Raw genomic sequence first — 24,094 nt, 5'->3', positions numbered from 1 at the left:
TGTCTCTGAAAGCCTTATCACAGGGCTTCCATTACCTAATGAGTTGGTCCCCAGCTCCTATCCCTGAGTTTCGTGTGCTTCAGTACCTACTACATTTTCTCAGACATTTAGAACCCCACCTAGGCTGTCAGATACCTTGTTTAGGTCGTGCATTTCCTCGGCTCTGAAAACACTTAAAAGGCTTTCCATCTTGAAGATTTCTGTTTCTTTTTATATTCTTCCTTTCTGGAAAGACCACAAGTTTTAGAGGTATTAAGATAACAGAAGGCTGAATGTAAGACTTTCCTCACAACTTTGATTTGTAGTCACAATTTCTAAGGTTTTCCTGGCAGAACTCTGATCTCATCCATAGTTCACCGACTTGTCCCTGTCTTTCACTCCACACAGCCTCCTCATCAACTGACTTTTCCCTCTAGCATTCAGCACCCACCTTCTTTCTTCAAACTCATTTCTCAACACCATGGTTTCTTCACCCACCCCCATGCCAATGAGACGACAGAGAACCCCTACTCCAGCTCCAATATAGCAGAGCCCTGCACTCTTCTCCCTAAATTCTTTCTCATACTCCTTAGGGTAACTGATCTCATCCTAGACAAGGGAATTCTGATATTACTTGTTCACACTAAGGCATGGACAACTGAGTTCCTTTTACTGGGTAAACTAGATGCTTCCTAAAGGAACAGTAGGGAACTGAGAACTTCCAGATGGATTTAGAAAAGGCAGAGGAACCAGAGATCAAATTGTCAACATCCATTGGATCATAGAAAAAGCAAGAGAGTTCAAAAAAAACATCTACTTCTGCTTTTTGACTACTCCAAAGCCTTTCACTGTTTGGATCACAACAAGCTGTGGAAAATTCTTAAACAGGTGGGAATACCAGACCACTTTACCTGCCTCCTGAGAAATCTGTATGCAGGTCAAGAAGCAACAGTTAGAACTGGACATGGAACAAGACTGTTCCAAATTGGGAAAGAGTATGTCAAGGCTGTATATTGTCACTCTGTTTATTTAATTGATATATCAAGTACATTATGTGAAATGCTGGGCTGGATGAAGCACAAGCTGGAATCAAGATTTCCGGGAGAAATATCAATAACCTCAGATATGCAGATGACACCACCCTTATGGCAGAAAGTGAAGAGGAACTAAAGAGCCTCTTGATGAAAGTGAAAGGAGAGTGAAAAAGCTGGCTTAAATCTCAACATTCAAAAAACTAAGATCATAGCATCCAGATCTATCACTTCATGGCAAATAGATGGGGCAACAATGGAAACAGTGACAGACTTTTTCTTGGCTCCAAAATGACTGCAGATGGTGACTGTAGCCATGAAGTTAAAAGATGTTTGATCCTTGGAAGAAAAGCTATGACCAACCTAGACAGCATATTAAAAAGCAGAGGCATTACTTTGCCGACAAAGGTCCATCTAGCCAAAGCTATGGTTTTTCCAGTAGTCACATATGGATGTGAGTTGGACCATAAAGCAAGCTGAGCACCGAAGAATTGATGCTTTTGAACTGTGGTACTAGAGAAGACTCTTTAGAGTCCCTTGAACTGTGAGGTCAAACCAGTCAGTCCTAAAGGAAATCAGACCTGAATATTCACTGGAAGGACTGATGCTGAAGCTGAAGCTCCAATACTTTGGCCACCTGATGCTAAGAACTGACTCATTGGGAAAGACTCTGATGCTGGGAAAGATTGAAGACAGGATGAGAAGGGGATAACAGAGGATGAGATGATTGGATGGCATCACCAACTTGATGAACATGAGTTTTAGCCAACTCTGGGAGTTAGTGATGGACAAGGAAGCCTGGGCTGCTGCAGTCCATGGAGTTGCAAAGAGCTGGACATGACTGAGCGACTGAACTGAACTGAAGAGAAAGAAAAGGGAATTTATATTTACTGGGCACTTACTAGGGAGGCTTCCCTGATAGCTCAGTTGGTAAAGAATCCTCCTGCAATGCAGGAGACCCTGGTTTGATTCCTGGGTCGGGAAGGCTACCCACTCCAGTATTCTTGGGCTTCCCTGTGGCTCAGCTGGTAAAGAATCTGCCTGCAATGCGAGAGACCTGGATTCAATCCCTGGGTTGAGAAGATCCCCTGGAGAAAGGAAAGGCTACCCACACCAGTATCCTGGCCTGGAGAATTCCATGGACTGTATAGTCCATTGGGTCGCAAAGAGTTGGACACGACTGAGCAACTTTCACTAACTACTGCTGCTGCTACTGCTGCTAAGTCGCTTCAGTCGTGTCCAACTCTGTGCGACCCCATAGACGGCAGCCCACTAGGCTCCTCCGTCCCTGGGATTCTCCAGGCAAGAATACTGGAGTGGGTTGCCATTTCCTTCTCCAATGCATGAAAGTAAAAAGTGAAAGTGAAGTCGCTCAGTCGTGCCCAACCCTTAGTGACCCCATGGACTGCAGCCTACCAGGCTCCTCCGTCCATGGGGTTTTCCAGGCAAGAGTACTGGAGTGGGTTGCCATTGCCTTCTCCGTTCACTAATTACTACGGAGGTGCTAATCATCGAGTTGTTTACTTGAGGTATCTCATTCATTCCCAATTGCCACTCAAAGGGGCCTGCTAAGAAAGCGAAGTTCAGAGACAGTATAAGTAATCTGACCATCTCAGCACTGGGAGTGGTGAAACTGATTCAAACCTAATCCACAGAACTCCAAAACTCACAGCCTTTGTCAGCACACTGCTTTTCCTTCTTAAACCAAAACAGGATCCTTAGCAAACAAATGTTAGCAGAGTGAAAGGACAGTGTTTAGGTGGGAAACATTGCTTTACTGTTTCCTGTTGAAAATGTGAGAGGCTCTTATCTGTGAACTCCTGCAATTCTGTGACCCACCACTCTGGGAAAGCTCTCTAAACCCTGACCCCAACCACCACAGACAGTGCTCAGTTTAGACAGCATGCTCACATATATTGTCCCATCAACCCCGTGAAGGAGGCAGTAGTCATACTAGCCACTGTTAAGGAAGAGACTGAAGCATGGAGACAAGTGTGTCCAAAGTCACCCAGCCTATGAAAAGCATCTGAGAGTCACACATAGGTTCATGGCCCCTGAGCCTTGTGTTCCTTCCACTTAGCCACAGCGTGTCATCCAGACACCCTCCTGCCCCATTTCCTTCATTCTACAGGAATGGTACAATAAACCAGATGGTAATATAGAGCCTAGGTCTCTGCTTCTGTTCCTTAAGACCCCATCCTAGCCAAACCATCTTTGTCCCCATCTCTGCCTTTCACAGACTTTGTCTTTCACAACCTGATCTTTTCCATTTTGCTTCCCCCACCCCAATATATCTGTGATTCCACTTCACATATTAACTTGAGGGTCAGGGGAGGATTAAAAAAGCCCAGCCCTCCAAGTACTAACTAAATACTGAGTCTTCATAATAAACCATTTTCTGAGTGCCCATACTGAATTGAGTGTTTTAAAAACATCATCACACGGAACTTCCCTGGTGGTGCAGAGGCTAAGATTCCACGTTCCCAATGCAGGGGGCCCAGGTTCAATCCCTGGTTGAGGAATTAGATCCCACATGCTACAGCTAAGACCCAGTGCAGTTAAATATATACATATTTTTTAAATCATGAGAGAATAGCATGGAAACATATACATTACCATATGTAAAACTGACAGCAAGTGCGAATTTGCTGTGTGATGCAGAGAGTTTGGCCAGGTATTCTGTAATGGCCTAGAGGGCTGGGATGGGAGTGGAGGAGTGGGGGAGGGTTTGGGAGGGACATCCATGTGCCTGTGTGGCTGATTCATGTTGATGTGTGGCAAGGGTTGGCACAGTATTGTGGGGCAATTATCCTCCAATTAAAAAAAAATCATCACAAACGCTCCTAACAATGTTGCAAGCCATGTGCTATTTTCAACCCCTCACAGGTGAAATGGCAGAGACAGAGACTTAAGAGAGTATAGTTAAGAAATGGACAATAGGGATTTAAGCCCAGGAGTCGCATCCAATGCCTCCATTCTTGTCAAAACATCACAAAAGGCCCATGAAAACAATGACTGTACTGACTGTAAAGTGGGTGGGGTTTTGCTCCAACAAATCAAAAGCTCACTATTCAAAAACTTGGAGGGGAATTTAACAAGCCCATGTGCTGCCTCTAGATGAGCATGGCAGCTTCTGTGCCAACCTCCTTGCCCCCATGCCCCTGCCACACCCACCTTACACCTGTTGTGCCGACAGCCCACACACTTTCAGTGCCTCTGATCCCCTTTGTGGCAGCAGGTCTGAGGTTTTTAATTTTCACTGACAGTGTGTTTCAGGTATTTTTAATATAATTGAAAACAACTATCAGAAGATCATTCCCCAGCAATGGCAGTATAGTAGAGTCCTTGTAAAAAATAAGTTGGAGATCACCAAGAAGGGGTGCTTAGTTGCTCAGTCGTGTCCGACTCTTTTCAACACCATGGGCTGTAGCCTGCCAGGCTCTTCTGTCCATGAGGAGATTCTCCAGGCAAGAACACAGGAGTGAGCTGACATGCCCTCCTCCAGGGGATCTTCCCAACCCAGGGATTGAACCCAGGTCTCCAGCATTGCAGGCGGATTCTTTACTGTCTGAGCCACCAGGAAAACTCAACAAGGGGTAGGAAATGGTAACACGAGCAGGAAATTTGTGCTCCTATCTCTGTTCTGCTCATGACCTGACAACTAGACTTGCTCTGGGAGTAGAAGCAGGACATTTGTCAGAAAGCGAGATGGGAAGAGAAGTAAAGGCTTTGAGAGACAAGGCTAGGTCCAATGACAAATGAGTCTGAGCTATGGAACATTCACCCTGCTAAGCCTTTCTTTACATACTTGATTTCATGTAACCTTAACAAGGTAGGTAATTTATACCCATATATATGAAGTTTCAGGCAGTGTCATTTGCTCAAGGTCACATAAGATGACAGACCTAGGATTCAAAGCCAAATATGCCAAGTCCTCATTCTCAACCATGACCCTATATTGCACCACACACTACACATTCAAGAGGTAACAGAACCTAGCTCAGAAGTAGCTTGGATTTGGAGATCAGTGGTAGAGCTTTCCTGAAGAGCAGGACTGACCTCAATGACCAAGTAAGTTTTAAGTAAACTGAAAAAACACAGCAACATGTTCTTTGGCCAAAGGAAAGGCTGCCAAGGTCCAGGGCGAAAGACATCTAGATGTGACTGCAAAGTGACTACAGAATGGCCTGAAGTCCAAAGATGGCTTGGCACCTGCTAGAGAGGTCTTCTTCACCCACAGGGCTGGAAGCCAGGGTCAGATGCAAAGGGATATGAGTGGCTCACAGTGGGGAGGGCAGTGGCAGGGGGTGAAGGCAGAACCTAGGAGATCAGTGGGTATCAGCGTGGAGAAGGCTGAGCATTCCAGGCAATCAGAGTACATCTCGGGCTGACGCCCAAATACTGGATCTAGCATCTCTTCCGCGCAGGGAGGCAGAGTGTAACTCCAAAGGCCAGAATGCAGTCTTCTGAGAAGGCAGTGATGGGGTTACAACTGAGCAAGTCAAATCCATTTGCATTCCAGGACAAACCTGGGCTGACAACCAAAACGATTTTCAAAGGTTTCTCTGGACAACCAAAGGGTTTTCTTCTTTTGGGGGTCCACTGTCTAGCTCCTTCCTAGAAGTGATTCCTAAAACGCTTAAACACAGAGGAAGAGAGTGTTTGCTTGGGGAACTGGGAGAGAGATAAGCCAGAGGAGAAACTTGAACCTTTCACTTCTCCCAAACCCTGGTTGTCTTCCATGAATCAGCTTAGACTGTGTGACTTCTTGCAGGAAGCCTGTGAACACCTGAGCCTGTCAGGTGCTTCTCCTCTGCAGACCTGGGACACCAACTGCCTGCTTGATGGCCGCAATGAACTGAGCACAAGTGGGTAGAGACGGGCCCTGGGTCTGGAACAGAAATGCTCCAGAGGCTCCACGAATGGTAGCTGGTAAAGATCCCAGTCTTGTATTTTTCTGAATTCTCTTCTGAATGCCCTTCTGTCCTAGAATAACCACATGCATAACTTAAATACATGAAATAACATCGCACCGAGGGGGCCTGACTTAGCTGCTGCAATGGTATAAGGCTGGCAATAGCTTCTTCAGGTATAATGGACACTCATCCAGCTGCCTTCAGCCCTCAGAGTCTAAGGAGAGCCTGCACCTAACAGCTTCTCATGCCGGCCCTGGGCTGGTGTAGAGGAAAAATCTGGCTGACCAAGCAGAAGGCATCAGATTCTACCCTGTTTCCCTCCAAGGTGGGTTTAAGATACCAAGGCTCTTCTGTCTGTCCCCATCTCAATATGAACTTCTCCAGCATAATTAATTCTTCCTTACGCTTTTCTTGAGTGAAGGTATCACTAAAATTGAGTTTCTGAATAAGTCACATAAAAAAATACAACCACAACTACCACAGCCATTTATTATGTGCTTGCCAGGCACTGTGCTAAAGCTTTACAAACATTGTTTCCATCAATTCATCAGCCCTGAGGTAGATATTTTCAACACCCACTCCCTCTCCCTACACAGGTATCATTATAGTTGAGGAAACTTGAGGCTCACAAAGGTCAACTCAATCAACAAGATCCAGCCCAGCCGGTAGGTAGCAGAACTACAGATCTGAACCAAATACATCTGATTCCCAAATCCATGCTTTCATACACTAAATTGTTACGCTGTTTCTCACTGGAAGTTAAAGGATACATGCCCCTTCCTAAAACATCACCTGAAGACCAGATTTAGATGGGGAAAGCAAGGCCCAATTTTTTTAAAACTCCTCTAACCAGCTATTGTACTAAAGACCTGGAGGAGTGAAGTGACAGTCTGGTTATATAAGCTGACCACTGGGTCCCTGAGTCCTGCTACCCTGGCTTCCCGTGTCTTTCTCGTCTAAGACCCTCCATTCCTGACACATGACTACTCAGTGTGCTTCTCCCTTTCAGCAAATACTGAAACACAGAAGTGAGCCAATTTGGTGACTCGGAGCATCACCAAAGAAACCTGAGAGCAACTGGGGGACATTTGCAAAACACCCACCAAACCTCAACTGCTGGACCCTAAGGCACACCAATGCATGTAGACAGAAGCACAAACTTCAGTTCTTCCCTCTAGGCTTGCCAGGCTCAGCTCTACTCCTAGGGAGTCTCCTGCTCAGTCTCTACTCAACGGTCCTCCCCTGTCCGTGACTCTGGATTCCCTCCTCTCATTCCTCACTGGAGGTCTCACTAAACACAGGCCCTTGGGACTCAAGGCTGCCCACGATTGAGGCTTTGTCCCCCAGAATCATACCAAAAGTGCTCAGCAGGACTCTGCTGAGGACCCTAAACCCTATGAGGATTGAATGGAACTGGCTGAAGACTAGCAGAAAGGGCTCCCAGAGTAAGCAAAGCCAAACCAGGATGTGCAGACATGACAAAGGACTGGATGGCAAGAGAACAGAGCAGACACACAACAAACAGGTCCACAGAACAACTGCAGATCAAAAAAGGAAGACGAAGGGACTCTAGAGAAAGTCAACCCAAACACCTCAGCCAGGCATCTTCTGAGAAAGTGACTGTTCACAAAAAGGACCTTGGTGACGGGGCTGCTGGAGAAGAGACTAGGCAGGAAGAGGAGAAGAGGAGAAACCGGGGGAACGGGTACTCTGGACAAGGAAGCTGGAACATCTCTTTAGAGCAGGCAATTTGAGAGGATACCAGAGAAGCGGGCTGGGGCTGGAGGGAAGCACTAGAGGTACCAGAAAAAGGGAAGATGACACAGGCAGAAAGGCCAGGGCGTCTGGAAGTCCACAAGCATTTCTTAAGTGTATCCCTATATCCAACTTGTTTGGGTAAAACTGACCACTGAGGACCCCTCTCTGCAGTCCTACTGACCTCTGCATTGGATTTTGAACAGTAGAAGACCCAGAGGTAGGGAAGTTAGCAAGGGGAGAGACAGTCCTATCCATACTAAGTTCCCACTTTGAGGAGACAATGAAACACCACCACCGCCATTCCTGCCTCCAATCCCTGAGAAAGCCTCTCACCTAAGGAACCACCAACATGTAAGTCACAAAACTGAGAAATAACTGATGCAAATACTGTCCATGAGCTTCGAAGAATCAGAAGGATGAGAGACAAGGTGACATGGAGACATATGATCCAAGTAGGGACTCTTCACACTTTAACACTCAGCCTGTTAGTTCATCTCATCACCTGCTCACACATCAGGGCCTTCCACATAACTACAGCCACAATGATATGTGAGGGGGGAGGCCCAGGGTGAAGCATGCTCTCTGATGAGCCCAAGGACCGGGAGGAGCCTGGAGGTTGAGCTTTGCTCTCCACTCATCTTCTTCCTCTCTCAACAGCCTCTAATCTTGTCCTCACAGGGTGCATGACACTTGGCTTCATAACCTCTGGGTATTTTGTGTGCTTTCCTCTCCAACTAAAGAGGCTCCTGGAGGATAGAAGAGCAGGTTCTCTCCACATCCTTCGGTGTTGGACTCTTAACAGATTCTTGTCAGAGGTGGGGTATCTGTAGTGTTGATTACAAAAACATTTTCCACAAACAAGAAACACGTCAAAACCATTCTATTGCTATTCTTTGCCCTATCGCTTGCATTTGACACACCTTCTCAGCTCACACCTCTAGATGTCTGTCCCTGTATCTACCTCAGCCTGGGGAAGGGGCCCACCCAGCCTTTGTTAAGAAACAGCTCAGCCTGTGGAGGAAACAATGAAAGGGTATGTGGCCCAAGAATTTCTGGGGGACAGAGGGAGGGTCTCGTCACATTGGGTTGGCCATTGATAAGGATCCTTCCCTTCTCTGTCTCCTAACAGATTCAGATTAATGATCGCTCATTCCTAATTGTCAAATTTCTTTTCCTTCATCCTGTGTCTAATCACCAGTGACAGAAACCATTACGCAAATGAGAGCAGACGACTTCCCCCAACTGTTCGCGTTGGTAAAAACCTTGTAATTTAGAGCTCTGATTTGTAGGAGAAGCTGGTCTCCCCCAGGCATCCTGGGCATCTGCTCAACTGATGCCCAGAACAGCCCCTCCTCCATCCCCCAACTCCAACCCCCCAACAAATATTAGACTTCACAAGAGAGTGGTTTCCTCTGTACCTGCTGGTTTAAAAATAGGAGCATGCAACATGGCTGACCTCTATACAGGCCCAAACCCCCACCTTTCCCTCGTGTCTGCCCTCATGCTGTTAGTTAGGATAGGTGTTAAGCAACAGGGCAGAGATGCTTCCTCTGCAACAAGCAGAATTTGTGCCTGAACAGCCCTAGCTTAGCTATGTGAAGGGAAGGGCCTCAATCTTTTCATCAGGGAAAATGCAGGCAGCAGAACATGAATCACAGTTCTCAGTGAACTTCCAGACCTAGATCTTCAATGCTCCAGATCCACAAGCATGCTGGGAGAAGTGACCAGACCTATTCAAGGACACACAAGTCAATGGGATCCAGAACTGTTTCTCTGTAACTCATTTCAGAACTCTTTTTAACTCCACAGTATGGCTTCCTGGCATTTTCCCCAAGAAGTGTTTGCTGGAGCCCAGAAGAGCTTTTACCCTGAGCTGTATTCTTTTGGGCTAAGCCTGTCTGTACTAGATACTGCCCAGTGGGTGAGATCTGAGCAAGGCTTGTAGTTCAGAGGAGGTACGGTAAGTGAGTCAACATAGCTTGCTAGGGAAGCACAGCAGGGTGTTTGTAGCCAAATAGTACTAGGTTTGAATCCTGATTGCCACCGATCACTTACTCTTGAGCTGTAAAATAAGAATACCTACCTTGCAGGATAGCGAGGAACAAAGACAAAAGCACTTGACATTAGGTGTCTTAATAGTCAGGGGTCCTTGTTGTATTACCCAAGAATCAAGACCCAACCTGTGAAGGCCCCTCCACCTTGGTCAGACATGGGTGGGCACCCAGAGAAGATCAGCTGAGAGGACCAAGCCATCACCCACATCTTTGAGGAATGAGCCAGGAAGGCTGCAGACATGCTGAGGAGAATGCAAAGAATGTGCTATATTTCAAAATGTGAAGGTGGTCAATTTATCCTTCCTCTGTCCTGTTTTCTTTGCTGCGTTCCTTTTTCCCAAAAGAGATGGAGGGATGGAGACCACTGCGGTCACATTTTCCAGCATTGGCTATATTTGAAAGAACTACACTTTAGAAGGTACCGTGTTTGAACACCCACACTGCATCAGAGAACCCCAGCATGGGGTACTAAAAATAAACACCCCACCCCAAAATACACACAGGTGCGCTCATGCACACACACACGCGCATCCTCTCAGTCCATCAGTGCACTGTAACTATAAACTGAGCTCTGGGGGTGAGAGCCACAGCTCAGACACTGGAAGTAAACCTTTGGCAAAAAAAAAAAAAAAAGGGAAAAAAATGAACACAGACTTCCAACTCCTTTTTCCTTCCAGAGAGAAGGGACGTGGAGATGGGAGTGGAGGTGACAGGACGCAGGGCTACCACACTGCCCAATTCCAAGGGCCCCACTTCCACCACTCAAGCCCTTTGAGTTGTGCAGTGCCCAGTGACCCAGCTGTAAGCTGCAGCCCTGAGAGGGGTTCCCACAAGTAACTATGAACAGAAAAGGAATTCCACTCCATGCTCCACCAGTTGCCCTGACTTTTGAGAGTGTTTGTGGAACATTACAGTGGGGTCTGACAGAGGTGCTGGCTTCAAGAGGCAAGGCTACATTTCTGCCCTTGCCATGAGGTGGATGACAGGTGGTGAGTTAGCTGCCTCAGCTTGACCCCACTTAGTCTACTTGAGACAGGAAGCTCCACAGACGTAGCAGAGGACTTGGCCTGGGCAGGGAAGGTCGTAGGATCTGGAGGCTCTAGCCAGTAGGTCTCAGGCAGGTTGTTGCAGTGAGGCCTGACCAACATCCAATGGCTAAAAATGAGTTTAAAAGCTTTAGACCAGGTCAGGCAGTATTGCCTTGGAGTTCCCGCTGTATGTTCCACTGGACAAGGTTAAGCAGTAGAAACTTGGTCAGCAGAGAGGCAGGCCAGTGTAGACACACATGCACACACACACATCCACAAGAGGCTTGCACCCTTAGAACCTACAGAAGCCACTGCTAGAGGACTCCTCTGGCACCCAGGACAGAGAGCAAGAGCTGGTGCTGAAAGAAGGAAGCTGAATGTAAAAACTCCTGTAATTTGGACGTTTTGCACAATCCTTGGTTCTTTGTCCCAAGGTGCTTTTCTGTGTATGGCTTGAGCTTGAAGGTCCAAGTTGGAACCCTGCCTAATTCACTCTCCTAGGAAGCTACTGAGGCTCTCAGAGGAAAGCCTCCCCCTCCCGCTTTCTCCCATTAGAGTCCTGTGGCATTCCTACCAGCCTAGAGCCTCGCTCTGTGAAAACTGGGAGGGGGCAGACTGATCTCACGGACAGGATAGCTGTGGCCCTGTAGCCCAGATGTGGGGGCATCCGAGCGCATCTCCTCTCTCTCAGGCTGAGGCACTGAGGTTGCAGGAGACAGAGCCGAGAGCCAGAAGTGGCATCCTGACCCACAAGGAGGGAGCGAGGAAGAAACACATACACGCGTGTGCAGGCACACACACGCACACACACCCCGAGGTTGACAGACTAACACACAGACATGATGACAACCAGAAGCTGGGGACTCCACACACTGAATGCAGGACTTTAGGGGGCAGAGAGGGAAGGTGCTGGGGCACAGAGGCAAGGGTAAGAAGTCCCTCCGAATGGGAGTGGAGTGCCAACCACCCTGCCTTGCCCCAAACACCTGCCTCCAGGGCCATGGCAAGAGTCCAGTCCATTAAGTGCAGCGTGCAATACTAGCGCTTGGAGTCTCCTGTCCTCATCAATGAAGCGGTGTGGACGGGCTAGCAGTCACCTGGCAGGAGGCTTTGACTCCTGGCAGGCTAGTTGTATCGGCCCTTGATCATTGTGTTCAACAAGGGCCCCACCTGTGGAAAGACATGAGGAGCCAGTCAGAACTGTCTGTCCTCTAGCCCCAGAGCAGGACGGGGTGTGTTTGGAGACATTGACGTCCAGCCAAGGGCAAGGACAAGGCTTTCATTCAATCTTGTAAACCCTCTAATCAACTCTCTTCCTGGAGGTCAACCCAGTATTCTGGGGCATGGTCCCCTCCTCAGGGTCCATGTTGGATTACTTTCCCTCTCACAACACCCTATACACATAAGAAGCACCAAACTGACAGACAGTCAGAGGAGCTAACACTCCCCAGACACCTCAGAGTGTCTATCTGCGTGTTTCGTAAATGTGCCTTAAGAATCTTAAATACTTCTTTATCCTGAAAGGATCACTTGCCGTTGGGGCTGGTGCTCTCTCCCCATAGGTGCTATGGATGCAGAGGCTAACCACAAGACAGAGGTAAAGAGCATCACAAATACAAATCTCCCCCATTTATGCAATGAGCCACTGGCACACCTGTGTGGGATGCGGGTCTCAACATTACCTAGAGCAGCCTTGGCACAGCTGGGAGCACGCGAGAAGATGCTTTAAAGCTCGCCTTCCATTCCAGAAGAATCCCCTCAGGGGTCCCCAGCTGGCACACAAGCCCCATGAGGAACATTACTACTAGCATGGAACAGATTATAATTGATCTGCCAGTCAAGCCCAGCTCTCACCAAAAAATTAGAATTTTCTGAACATACCCATAACCTCTATGAAGAGAGAGGACAAGATACTGAAACAGACGAGCTATAGGGAACATGACACCAACCCTGACTTTCCCTGGTCACAGGAGTGCCACTTTGGGGCAGCCACATACCTCTTGTGGGTTCCCCAAGGCCTCGCCAAGCATCTTCTCAATGTTTCTCATTATGGCCACTTTCTGATGGGCTTTGAGAGGATATTCAATTCTCTTAGGAGTCGGGGCCCCCTGCAAAGGAAGCAGCAGCTCAGGAAATGGGTTTAGCAGGCTTCAGTGTCACGCACTGTACCAAGCACCATCCTCTTAAGAAACCCAGTTCAACTCCAACCCTCTTCATCTCCCTCAAAGACCCGGCAATCACTTCCAGAGACAGCCAACCTCCTTGCCCTACCCCCAAATAATTCATCACACCTACCTCACCCCACTCCCATCTAGAACAAAAAACCATAGTCACCTTATACCAGAAGTTCACAGTGATGGTTATCCCCCCATTTAGTAATGACTCTATGTGATGCCACCTGCAAGAAAATAAACAGGTTGCTGTTTGCCACCAGTACTTTTCAGAGGGACAGATCCTCTGAAACTAGCTAAAGTCCAGCTTGGGGATATAAGGAAGACAGTATCTTCACAGTCATCCTATCAAACACACCCTGGAGCTAGAGGGAGTGGTGTTAGGTCTTCAAATACCAAAGAGCCAACCCTGGAGCCTCTTTGGACCAGAAAAACTGTTATCTCATCTAGAGACAGTGTTGTCATTTCCCCCAGGTTAAGTACACCCATCATCCAGATATGCCAACCTTCCTGTACATTAAGTCCAATCCTGCCACAACTCAAAAGAAGGGACATGGATAAGGCTTTCCAGGAAATGGGAAAGAAAGCTCCCCAGAAGCCCCCGGTCCTAGCCCCGTCCTCACCAGTACATTGGGATGTAAAGAACATCACCGGGGCCAACCACTGTTTCGTAACCAACCACGTTCTGGAAATTGGGAAACCTCTCGTAGTCAGGATTGTCAAAGTCCACCTGAGAGGTTCAAGAGGAAAAAAAAATTCAGTCAATCACCAAATTTTTATCTGTTACTTTGGTAATCAAAAAAGATCCCTTAAAAAGTCTTGAGAATTTTTTTTTAAATCCAACAAAGACACAACACACATTAAACATATGCAAACTCTCTCAGAGAATGACATAAGAAGATGGGCAATGTTAAATGAATACTAGGCCTCGTGATCCTGAGGTCAAAAGCCAATCATCAAGGTTTACAGGTCAGAACCTACTCATGGCCTGCAGATTTGAGGAATTAGGACTCATCTTTCAGCCAAACTTTCAGAAACTTTCTCCCAAACACATATTCTAACCAGCAAAGACTCCTACACAAGGAAGCTAAGCAGCTTTCTCCTCAAGGAAGAAGAGGAGCTCTCTGGTTGGCCACAAAGTCAACTACATACCTCACTGAGATCCAGAAAAGACCTTCAGTGACATATCTCAATTCTATTCATCCTTCTCTTTATCAAAAAGAAGTAGCATCTGTGACAAAAGTAAACAATCATAAAATCTAATGGAGACATACACATTTTGTTTCATGAATTTATAATCCAATCAAACAAAATAACTAGAGCCCACCAGCATCAGTGAGGGCTTTGCCCTGAACATCTGGGGACCACACAGGGGCCAGGAATATGTAAGCTACATTGTGAAACTGTCCTGAGTTTATCCAAACCTGGCATACTGCCACAGAGAAGGGGGACCCATGCCCATCTTGGACCTCAAAGGAGTTCTATACCCTCCTCAGATCACGCAAGCTCACCTGGCTCTGTCTGTCACAGGGATGATGAACAGGATATGGGTAGAGGCACTCAAACTGATCCGGAGGGAACAAAATGCATCGCTTGTAGCCTTTTATCTGTGCAAAGAAGTTCTGTTGTTCATCATAGTGAGCAGGTGTCACATTTCCTGTAGGAAAAAAAGACATTTTCTTATTCAAGACAGTATCGCTATTGCACAGGATGGAACACAGGCTTCAGTGTTACAAAGAAACCTAGTCTGCCCTCTCAGCAAAAGGTTCCAAATCAAAATCAGGGAGACTGTAATCACAACTCTCATTCAATTAGGTGTTACACTTTTAATAGGTGATAGGTCTAGTAGCAACATCGCTGGCTAAGGGTTCACCATCAATTAGCAGAGTAGACGTCCTTAAATGACGGCTGCTGCCCTTACTGTATACAACTGCACATCAAAATGATACAAGCATGACAAAATAATACACTCCGTACAGCTATGCCCTGCTTTTCACAAGTTTGCTTTATACCACTTTGTTTTTAAAGGAGATTTATATTTGCACCTATTTTGCTAACTGAAAGAAATTCAAAAGAGAATTTTCATTTTTACAGAGAAAAAGGCAGAAGTATCATTCAGCGTTTGCTCTGGAGTGAGCCACTACAGAGGCAGTGAGCATGAGCAGTAAGAGCGGCACTGCCAACCTCCTCCTCTATAAACTACACTCAGCCTCAAGCCACCACAGCTCTGACTGTGTGTGTGAGCATCTGTGCTTTATCTCTATTTACTTTGGGCATCCATTAACAAGATGTGCCCTAGGATAACTGCTTCTTTGTTTTACATCATCTTGGCTTATAGAAGGTTTCACAGGGATGGTCTGCTTTTAGACAGCTAGTGGGAACCTTGAACTCTTCTTGACAATGGCACAAACTCAAGGGAAACACAAGCAAGAGTTAGAAATGGTTGAAATGATGGTATCAGCAATGCATGCATGCTCTTCTTTGATGGAGTTAACCAGTCATTTTAAGTTGTATATATGTACTTACTTTGGTAGCTCTTCTGGAGCTCACCAGGGACTTTCCTGGCAGCTTAGACAGTAAAGAATCTGCCTGCAATGCAGAAGACGCGGGTTCGATCCCTAGGTCAGGAAAATCCCCTGGAGAAGGGAATGGCTACCCACTCCAGTAATTTTGCTTGAAGAATTCCATGGATAGAGGAGCCTGGTGGGCTACTGCCCATAGGGTTGCAAAGAGTTGGACACAACTGAGTGACTAACACTTTCTGGAGCTCAAAGATTCTCAACCTTTGGTCCCACTTCAACACACCTGTTGAACTGCAACACTTCTTTAGATCAACACTGGAGCTGTTGATTCTCATGGGGGCAGGAGGAGAACAACAAATTCCTGAAGAGTGTTGTGTACTCTGAATAACGCAAATTATCTAAAATGCCATCTTGAATTACCTGCCCTTGTGTATGTATGCTCCTCTTTATAACTGGGGCTGCATCTGACAGTTATAAAGAGCCCCACTGTTTCTCTACACAGTCCTTAAGAGCTCAAGGGCCCTCTGCAAGGCATGGAGTTTAGAAAACATTCCCCAGTCTGCCTGAGTGGCCAAGACAGCCACTTTACTAGGTGCAGAGTCCATGTGCATCCCTGAAGACTTGCTCTCTTGTCTCTACCTGCTGCATCTGCTTCCTTGCCCTCTACCACAGGATAGAAAGGCAACATACAAATTCAGAGTCAAGTAAACAAGAACTGGCTCCTGGTAGGTCAACCAAGAGTTGGCTTCAAAGGGGCAGGCTAAGGGACAATTCATAAGCTGCCATACTAGAAGCTTTCATTAATACTACCAGTAAAAGACACAAATCTGGAGAAAAGACAATCAAAGGGGAAGAAGAGACTTCAGAGTCTAGTGGTGACTGATAATGAGTAATTACTCCGCTTCCTTGTTCAACTCAATTTACTCACCATTTACTAAGTACCTCTACTATTATGAGCCTGGCACTGAGCTAGTGACAGAATTGAGACAATGACCCTGGTTGGTAAGTAGCTTTCTTTCTCCTCATTGGAGTTTAAAGGTGTCTCTTAAAAAAAAAAAAAAAAAAAAAAAGACTTATTCAAGTATTTGCTTATGTACATGTAAAATCCTCTAGCAGGATACAGAGCAGCTAACAACATTTGGTGCCTCCAAAGAGGGATGGAAACTGAGAGGCTGGGAAACTGGAGTGTAACAGAGATTTATCACTACATACCTATTTATACCTTTTGAATTTAACCCCCAAAATATATTATCTGTTCAAAAGATAAGTTCAATTTATACTGGAAAAATATTTCTCTTCTACTAGGATAAAAATCTATAGACATATCCAACAGAAAACAGCAGAATTTGAGAGATCGCCAGTATCTGAGGATATGTATTCAAAAAGCAATTGAGGAAGGGAAAAGGGAACTTTCTTTTTAGAGTGCCTGAAGCTATTTTAAGATGTAACATATATTAATCTCACTGAATCTTCATAGTCAATTTTAAGGTATTACTGCATCTGTTTTACAAATTAGGAGACTGAGGCTTAAGAAAGTTACATGACTTGTTCAAAGTCATGGATCGAGTAAGTGGTAGGAAAAGGATTAGAAATCAGTTCATGTGACTCCAAGTCGTGCTGCTTTCTGAACGATTTCTTACCTTCCATGCCGATAAGCAGCAGGTTAGAGGTCAGCTGCCCCCAGCCACGCTTTCCCTGTTGCTTATTAATCCAGTTCCAGTTAAAACCCAAGAAGTCCATGACAATCTTCCTGCCCACAGTATCATTGAGTGTTTGCTGTAGATACAACCTATGTTCCCCAAAAAGAAAATCCCATTAGTGCATGTACACACTGTCTGTGGCATGGCTTCCCTACACCTGGAAATTCAAACCCAAGCCCACACCAACATTTCTAACAAAAACAGCTGCAGTCATGGGACTCTCACAGAGCTGAATCCTCTCCTATCCTTCTCTGAGCTCTGTTCAACATCAAATTTTGTATTTTAAAGAAGTGATTCTTAGCTTTTCTGGGTCACACTATGAATCTTTTATGAATCCAAGAGGGGAAAAAAGTACCCAAGGGAGGTTCCCCATAAAAATGCACATACATCAAACTTTCATTTAATTTCATAGATTCCTCAAAGCCTACCCACAGACTCTAGAATGATGACTCAGCCTGTTCCAGAAACGCTCAGGGCCTGAGAAGTCTCCTTTGGCCTCTGACAGTCATTGTGGCAGACTGTATTCCCTCCTTGTGAGAGTTATTCTGCTGCACCTCCTTGAAGTAAGGCTTGCTTATTTAACTTCTTTGGCCACCAAGCTGTCCACAGAAATGACTGGTGCTGCTTCCAAACTTTAATTTTAAGAACCGGTACACACTACCACCACATTACTTTCCCTCTGCCACAGCAACTGCAAAGTTTCAGATAGCAACTGCTGGAGCAATCTGGGTCCCAAAGTGGAAAAGATGACCTAAGAGCAGAGCCTCCAGGTGACCCGAGATGAACATGTAGCATGTGTGAAAAATAAACCTTTGTTGGTTCACATTGCTGAGTCCTGGAATGAAGCCTAGTTTATCTTAACTGATCCAACCACCTATCTATAGCAGCCATCTGGAACTGAAGGAAGAAACCTCACTAAGCTTTCTGCAGACTCAGGGCCCCTAACACGCCTGAGGAAGGTAAGAAGTTACTTGATACATATGAAAACCCAAACACACTTGCTTAAGTCCCCAAAGAAATATTATTTAGGGGGCAAACATGAAGGAAAAAAAGTAATGGTGTTGAGAACATTATTTAAAAAGGCTCAAAGGTATCTCAGTGCCTGATGATAACCGTGACATTTAAAGCAACCTTAATTAAAAATCTTGCTAACTTGAAAAGAGCTACCTATGTGGGGACATGGAACCCTCAAGACTTGAATACAACCTTGGAATGCTCCCCAGAGATTATAAAATACGTACATTCGTACAAATATTTCTCAAGTAACTCTGAAAGAGTCAGAAACACTTCCCAAACAGGAATCTAAACAATTCCTCTGAAACCTTAACAGTAAACACTCAAAACAGCTCAAAAAGGATCCTAATACCCTTTACATCAGAATCGTAACAACCTGTATCATTACACAATGGAGTTAGTTGGTGCTAAAGTCAGCCGGTAGGGAAAAATCTGCAAACAGTCAAGAAATTTTCCTTAAGTCATCCATAAAGTACAGACTACACTCCTAGCTCACATTTAGGCAAAATGTTCTCACTGTGGGAAACCAAAAGACTCATATCTTATCTCATACTCATTCTAGAGCATATGTTCACCCAACAGATTTACACTCCACCAGCATCATTTAAATCAATCTTTCTTCTCAGTGTTGGTTGTGTGTGTGTGTGTTTGTCTGTATGTGCATCAGTGCACACTGTGGTAAATTTGAGGACATTAATGTATGAATGGATTCAACTGCAACAGTCTCTATAAGACATAAAGAACAAATCTATTGTAATTCAGATTCCGGAAACTCTTTTGGTCAAAGTTCCAACATTATGACAATAGCTAAGAGTTAGGAAGATGAAAAAAAAGGAGGGGTGGGTGGGAAGGGAAGCAGATATTTCAAATCCTTTCATTCTGCCACATACTGCTAACAGAGTCTGAAAGAGAAATGGGGCTGGAAACTGAAGAAAAGCCCAGGGTCGGGCACAAAATGTGAGATGGAGAGAGTCAGTCACCATCAAGTACTCAGTGACAGCAATTTCCCAGGAGCAAAGTTAAAGCAGGACTGGATGCTGTCAGAGAACTACATAAGAGAAAGTACTCATGCTGCTGCTGCTGCTGCTGCTGCTGCTGCTGCTGCTGCTGCTGCTAAGTCGCCTCAGTCGTGTCCGACTCTGCGCGACTCCATAGACGGCAGCCCACCAGGCTCCCCCATCCCTGGGATTCTTCAGGCAAGAACACTGGAGTGGGTTGCCATTTCCTCCTCCAATGCATGAAAGTGAAAAATGAAAGTGAAGTTGCTCAGTTTTGTCTGACTTGTAGCGAGCCCATGGACTGCAGCCCACCAGGCTCCTCCGCCCATGGGATTTTCCAGGCAAGAGTACTGGAGTGGGGTGCCATTGCCTTCTCCGGAAGGTCCTCATAAAGAGAGTTAAAAGGGAGAGGTAAGTCATTCCCCTATGTGTGTGGGTGTCTTATGTTTGCTATTGTCAATACAATGCAGAACATAAATATTCTCCCTACCCTCACCTATTCAACTTTTCAGCCTGCGCTGCTCCCATTCAAATAGTTTAGGACAAAGGCTGCAAACCTGCAGTCTCAGGAAATTCACTGACGTTTTAAACTGGCCTCTGGCAGCATTTTAAAAAATTTGAATTAGCTGCCCACACTTGAAGCTTAAAAAATTTTTTAAATAGAAATCCTGATTTCTAGCTTCTCTGCGGGGGTGGGGGTGGGGCGGGGAAATCAGACTATCTGGCAACCCTGGGGCTGCGCTCCAAAATGGAAACCAGAGTTAAGTAACGACTTCTCACTCTGAAGAGGGCATATGCCTTCAGCTTCATCATAGCTTTCACTCAAACCTTCACTCCTATCATTTACCTACCAGACTCTGCTAGGCAAATGTGACTCTCACTTTATGAAGACAACAAATTTCAGAGTCACACTTCAAGTCTAGTCATTCCATCATCCCTCAAGCTAGAAAATTCAGCCTAAAATAAATACAGGAAAGAAAAACAGATGCCCTAGAGTCAATAGAAAAAGCCATGATCATGGAACTCACCTCTCTTCACCTCCTCGCTGCTGTATATCCTGCAGTTTCTCAACAAACTCATGAAATTTCATTTCTTCCCTGTTGGACCTTGGCTTAAAGTTCTGGAAATTAGCCATCTTCTTCTCATCATAGTACAAGAACTTGTGGGTGCTGGCACTGTACACGGAGAAGTCACCGTTGCCAATATTTTCTTGCAGGTATTCAAGGTCCCATTTTAGCGCAGGATACACAAGATTTGTGTCCGTCAGCACCACAGGCTCCTAAATGGAAAAAACAAATCAAGTTGTCCCAAGGAGCTGGTGGGTTCTTGTCCCAAGATTCCAACTATTCCCCAACTTCAAAATAACTTGTTAACTAGCATGCAAGCCGCAAGTTCCATTTCTCCTCGCTTCCCTCTCCATCCCCGCTTAGGCCCCAGTCCACAGCCCAGCGGGTCCCTCCCTTCTACCACCACTCGCCTTTGACCTCTCCTCCCAACCAGGTCCCTTCCCCCTCCCCCTTCGAAAGCGGCTCCGCCCCCTACCTCATTCTCGATGAGCTCCTCCGCCCGGGGGTCGCTTTGACTCAGACGCGGGATGGCCCGGGTCGGGAAGGTATAACTCCGCAGTTGGGACTCATCCCAGGCAGGGCCAGGGCCTTCAGCCTCTTCCCGGGGTTCTCCAGAGGCCGAAGACGCGGCCTCCGTTGCAGTCGCCGCCATCTCTACCGCTAGGGACGGCCCCAGCGGAAGCGGAAGTGCGCCTATTCCGGAGAAAAACACAACGGAAACCATAGAGATAGGCAGCCAGAGAGAGCGGCCCAGAGACATTAAGAACGCCGGCCCGAGCCCTTGGGGAGTGCCTCCTAATGGTAACCGATAGCTCTACACTGTAGACCTTCAGTTCAGTTCAGTTCAGTCCAGTCTCTCAGTCGTGTCCAACTCTTTGCGACCCCATGAATCGCAGCACGCCACGCCTCCCTGTCCATCATCAACTCCCTGAGTTCACTGAAACTCACGTCCATCGAGTCGGTGATGCCATCGAGCCATCTCATCCTCTGTCGTCCCTTTTTCTCCTGCCCCCAATCCCTCCCAGCATCAGAGTCTTTTCCAATGAGTCAACGCTTCGCATGAGGTGGCCAAAGTATTGGAGTTTCAACTTTAGCATCATTCCTTCCAAAGAACACCCAAGGCTGATCTCCTTTAGAATGGACTGGTTGGATCTCCTTGCAGTCCAAGGGACTCTCAACAGCACAGTTCAAAAGCATCAATTCTTCGGTGCTCAGCTTTCTTCACAGTCCAACTCTCACATCCATACATGACCACTGGAAAAACCATAGCCTTGACTACATGGACCTTTGTTGGCAAAGTAATGTCTCTGCTTTTCAATATGCTAAGTTGGTCATAATTTTTCTTCCAAAGAGTAAGTGTCTTTTAATGTCATGGCTGCAGTCACCATCTGCAGTGATTTTGGAGCCCAAAAAGATAAAGTCTGACACTGTTTCCACTGTTTCCCCATCTATTTCCCATGAAGGGATGGGACCAGATGCCATGATCTTCGTTTTCTGAATGTTGAGCCTTAAGCCAACTTTTTCACTCTCCTCTTTCACTTTCATCAAGAGGCTTTTAGCTCCTCTTCACTTTCTGCCATAAGGGTGGTGTCATCTGCATATCTGAGGTGATTGATATTTCTCCCCACAATCTTGATTCCAGCTTGTGCTTCTTCCAGCCCAGCGTTTCTCATGATTTACTCTGCATACAAGTTAAATAAGCAAGGTGACAGTATACAGCCTTGACATACTCCTTTTCCTATTTGGAACCAGCCTGTTGTTCCATGTCCAGTTCTAACTGTTGCCTCCTGACCTGCATATAGGTTTCTCAAGAGGTAGGTCAGGTAGTCTGGTAGTCCCATCTCTTGAAGAATTTTCCACAGTTTCTTGTGATCCACAGAGTCAAAGGCTTTGGCATAGTCAATAAAGCAGAAATAGATGTTTTTATGGAACTCTCTTGCTTTTTCCATGATCCAGCAGATGCTGGCAATTTGATCTCTGGTTCCTCTGCCTTTTCTAAAACCAGCTTGAACATCAGGAAGTTCACGGTTCACGTATTGCTGAAGGCTGGCTTGGAGAGTTTTGAGCATTATTTTACTAGCATGTCAGATGAGTGCAATTGTGTGGTAGTTTGAGCATTCTTTTGCATTGCCTTTCTTTGGGATTGGAATGAAAACTGACCTTTTCCAGTCCTGTGGCTACTGCTGAGTTTTCCAAATTTGCTGGCATATTGAGTGCAGCACTTTCACAGCATCATCTTTCAGGATTTGAAATAGCTCCACTGGAATTCCATCACGTCCACTAGCTTTGTTTGTAGTGATGCTTTCTAAGGCCCACTTGACTTCACATTCCAGGATGTATGGCTCTAGGTGAGTGATCATACCATCGTGATTAACTGGGTCGTGAAGATCTTTTTTGTATAGTTCTTCTGCATATTTTTGCCACCTCTTCTTAATATCTTCTGCTTCTGTTAGGTCCATACCATTTCTGTCATTTAGCAAGCCCATCTTTGCATGAAATGTTCCCTTGGTAGCTCTAATTTTCTTGAAGATATCTCTAGTCTTTCCCATTCCATTGTTTTCCTCTATTTCTTTGCATTGATTACTGAGGAAGGCTTTCTTATCTCTTGTTGCTATTCTTTGGAACTCTGCATTCAGATGCTTATATCTTTCCTTTTCTCCTTTGCTTTTCACTTCTTTCCACAGCAATTTGTAAGGCCTTCCCAAATAGCCATTTTACTTTTTTGCATTTCTTTTCCACGGGGATGGTCTTGATCCCTGTCTCCTGTACAATGTCATGAACCTCAGTCCATAGTTCATCAGGCACTCTATGTATCAGATCTAATCCCTTAAATCTATTTCTCACTTCCACTGTATAATCATAAGTGATTTGATTTAGGTCATACCTGAATTGTCTAGTGGTTTTCCCTACTTTCTTCAATTTAAGTCTGAATTTGGCAATAAGTAGCTCATGATCTGAGCCACAGTCAGCTCCCAGTCTTGTTTTTGCTGACTATATAGAGCTTCTCCATCTTTGGCTGCAAAGAATATAATCAGTCTGATTTCGGTGTTGACCATCTGGTGATGTCCATGTGTAGAGTCTTCTCTTGTGTTGTTGGAAGAGGGTGTTTGCTATGACCAGTGCGTTCTCTTGGCAAAACCCTATTAGCCTTTGCCCTGCTTCATTCTGTACTCCAAGGCCAAATTTGCCTGTTACTCCAGGTGTTTCTTGACTTCCTACTTTTGCATTCCAGTCCCCTATAACGAAAAGGACATCTTTTTTGGGTGTTAGTTCTAAAAGGTCTTATAGGTCTTCATAGAACCATTCAACTTCAGCTTCTTCAGGGTTACTGGTTGGGGCATAGATTTGGATTACTGTGATATTGGTTTGCCTTGGAAACGAACAGAGATCATTCTGTCATTTTGAGATTGCATCCAAGTACTGCATTTCTGACTCTTTTGTTGACCATGATGGGCTACTCCATTTCTTCTAAGGGATTCCTGCCCACAGTCGTAGATATAATGGTCATCTGATTTAAATTCACCCATTCCAATCCATTTTAGTTTGCTGATTCCTAGAATGTCAACATTCACTCTTGCCATCTCTTGTTTGACCACTTCCAATTTGCCTTGATTCATGGACCTGACAGTCCAGGTTCCTATGCAATATTGCTCTTTATAGCATTGGACTTTGCTTCTATCACCAGTCACATCCACAGCTGGGTATTGTTTTTGCTTTGGCTCCATCCCTTCATTCTTTCTGGAGTTATTTCTCCACTGATCTCCAGTAGCATATTGGGTACCTACCGACCTGAGGAGTTCCTCTTTCAGTATCCTATCATTTTGCCTTTTCATACTGTTCATGGGGTTCTCAAGGC

At 45.6% G+C, this 24,094-nt stretch overlaps 1 protein-coding gene across 1 annotated transcript; it reads right to left on the bottom strand.

Annotated features, from left to right (window-relative positions):
* Nucleotides 1–6,389: 6,389 nt before the first annotated feature.
* On the bottom strand, nt 6,390–20,915 carry HIF1AN (hypoxia inducible factor 1 subunit alpha inhibitor). Its single transcript, XM_004020112.5, has 8 exons — nt 20,714–20,915; nt 20,200–20,450; nt 17,100–17,248; nt 14,449–14,594; nt 13,561–13,667; nt 13,101–13,164; nt 12,764–12,874; nt 6,390–11,936 (listed from the first exon to the last, which is right to left on the bottom strand). The coding sequence occupies exons 1-8, from the start codon at nt 20,888–20,890 to the stop codon at nt 11,892–11,894; spliced, it is 1,050 nt and encodes a 349-aa protein (XP_004020161.1). The 5' UTR covers nt 20,891–20,915; the 3' UTR covers nt 6,390–11,891.
* Between the last annotated feature and the right edge of the window lie 3,179 nt (nt 20,916–24,094).

This window comes from Ovis aries, chromosome 22, assembly GCF_016772045.2.
Source record: "Ovis aries strain OAR_USU_Benz2616 breed Rambouillet chromosome 22, ARS-UI_Ramb_v3.0, whole genome shotgun sequence".
NCBI lineage: Eukaryota > Metazoa > Chordata > Mammalia > Artiodactyla > Bovidae > Ovis > Ovis aries.
Note: the sequence above shows the minus strand (reverse complement) of the source record. Positions and strands in the feature narration are given on the sequence as shown.

Bases quoted from the DNA above. Each gene is read 5' to 3' on its own strand.
- HIF1AN (XM_004020112.5), bottom strand. From the start codon at position 20,890: ATGGCGGCGACTGCAACGGAGGCCGCGTCTTCGGCCTCTGGAGAACCC. The intron at 20,451-20,713 runs GTAGGGGGCGGA...TTTTCCATTTAG, and splicing joins AGGAGCTCATCGAGAATGAG to GAGCCTGTGGTGCTGACGGA. The intron at 11,937-12,763 runs GTATGTGGCTGC...GTCTTTCCACAG, and splicing joins CCTTGGGGAACCCACAAGAG to GTGGGGCCCTTGTTGAACAC.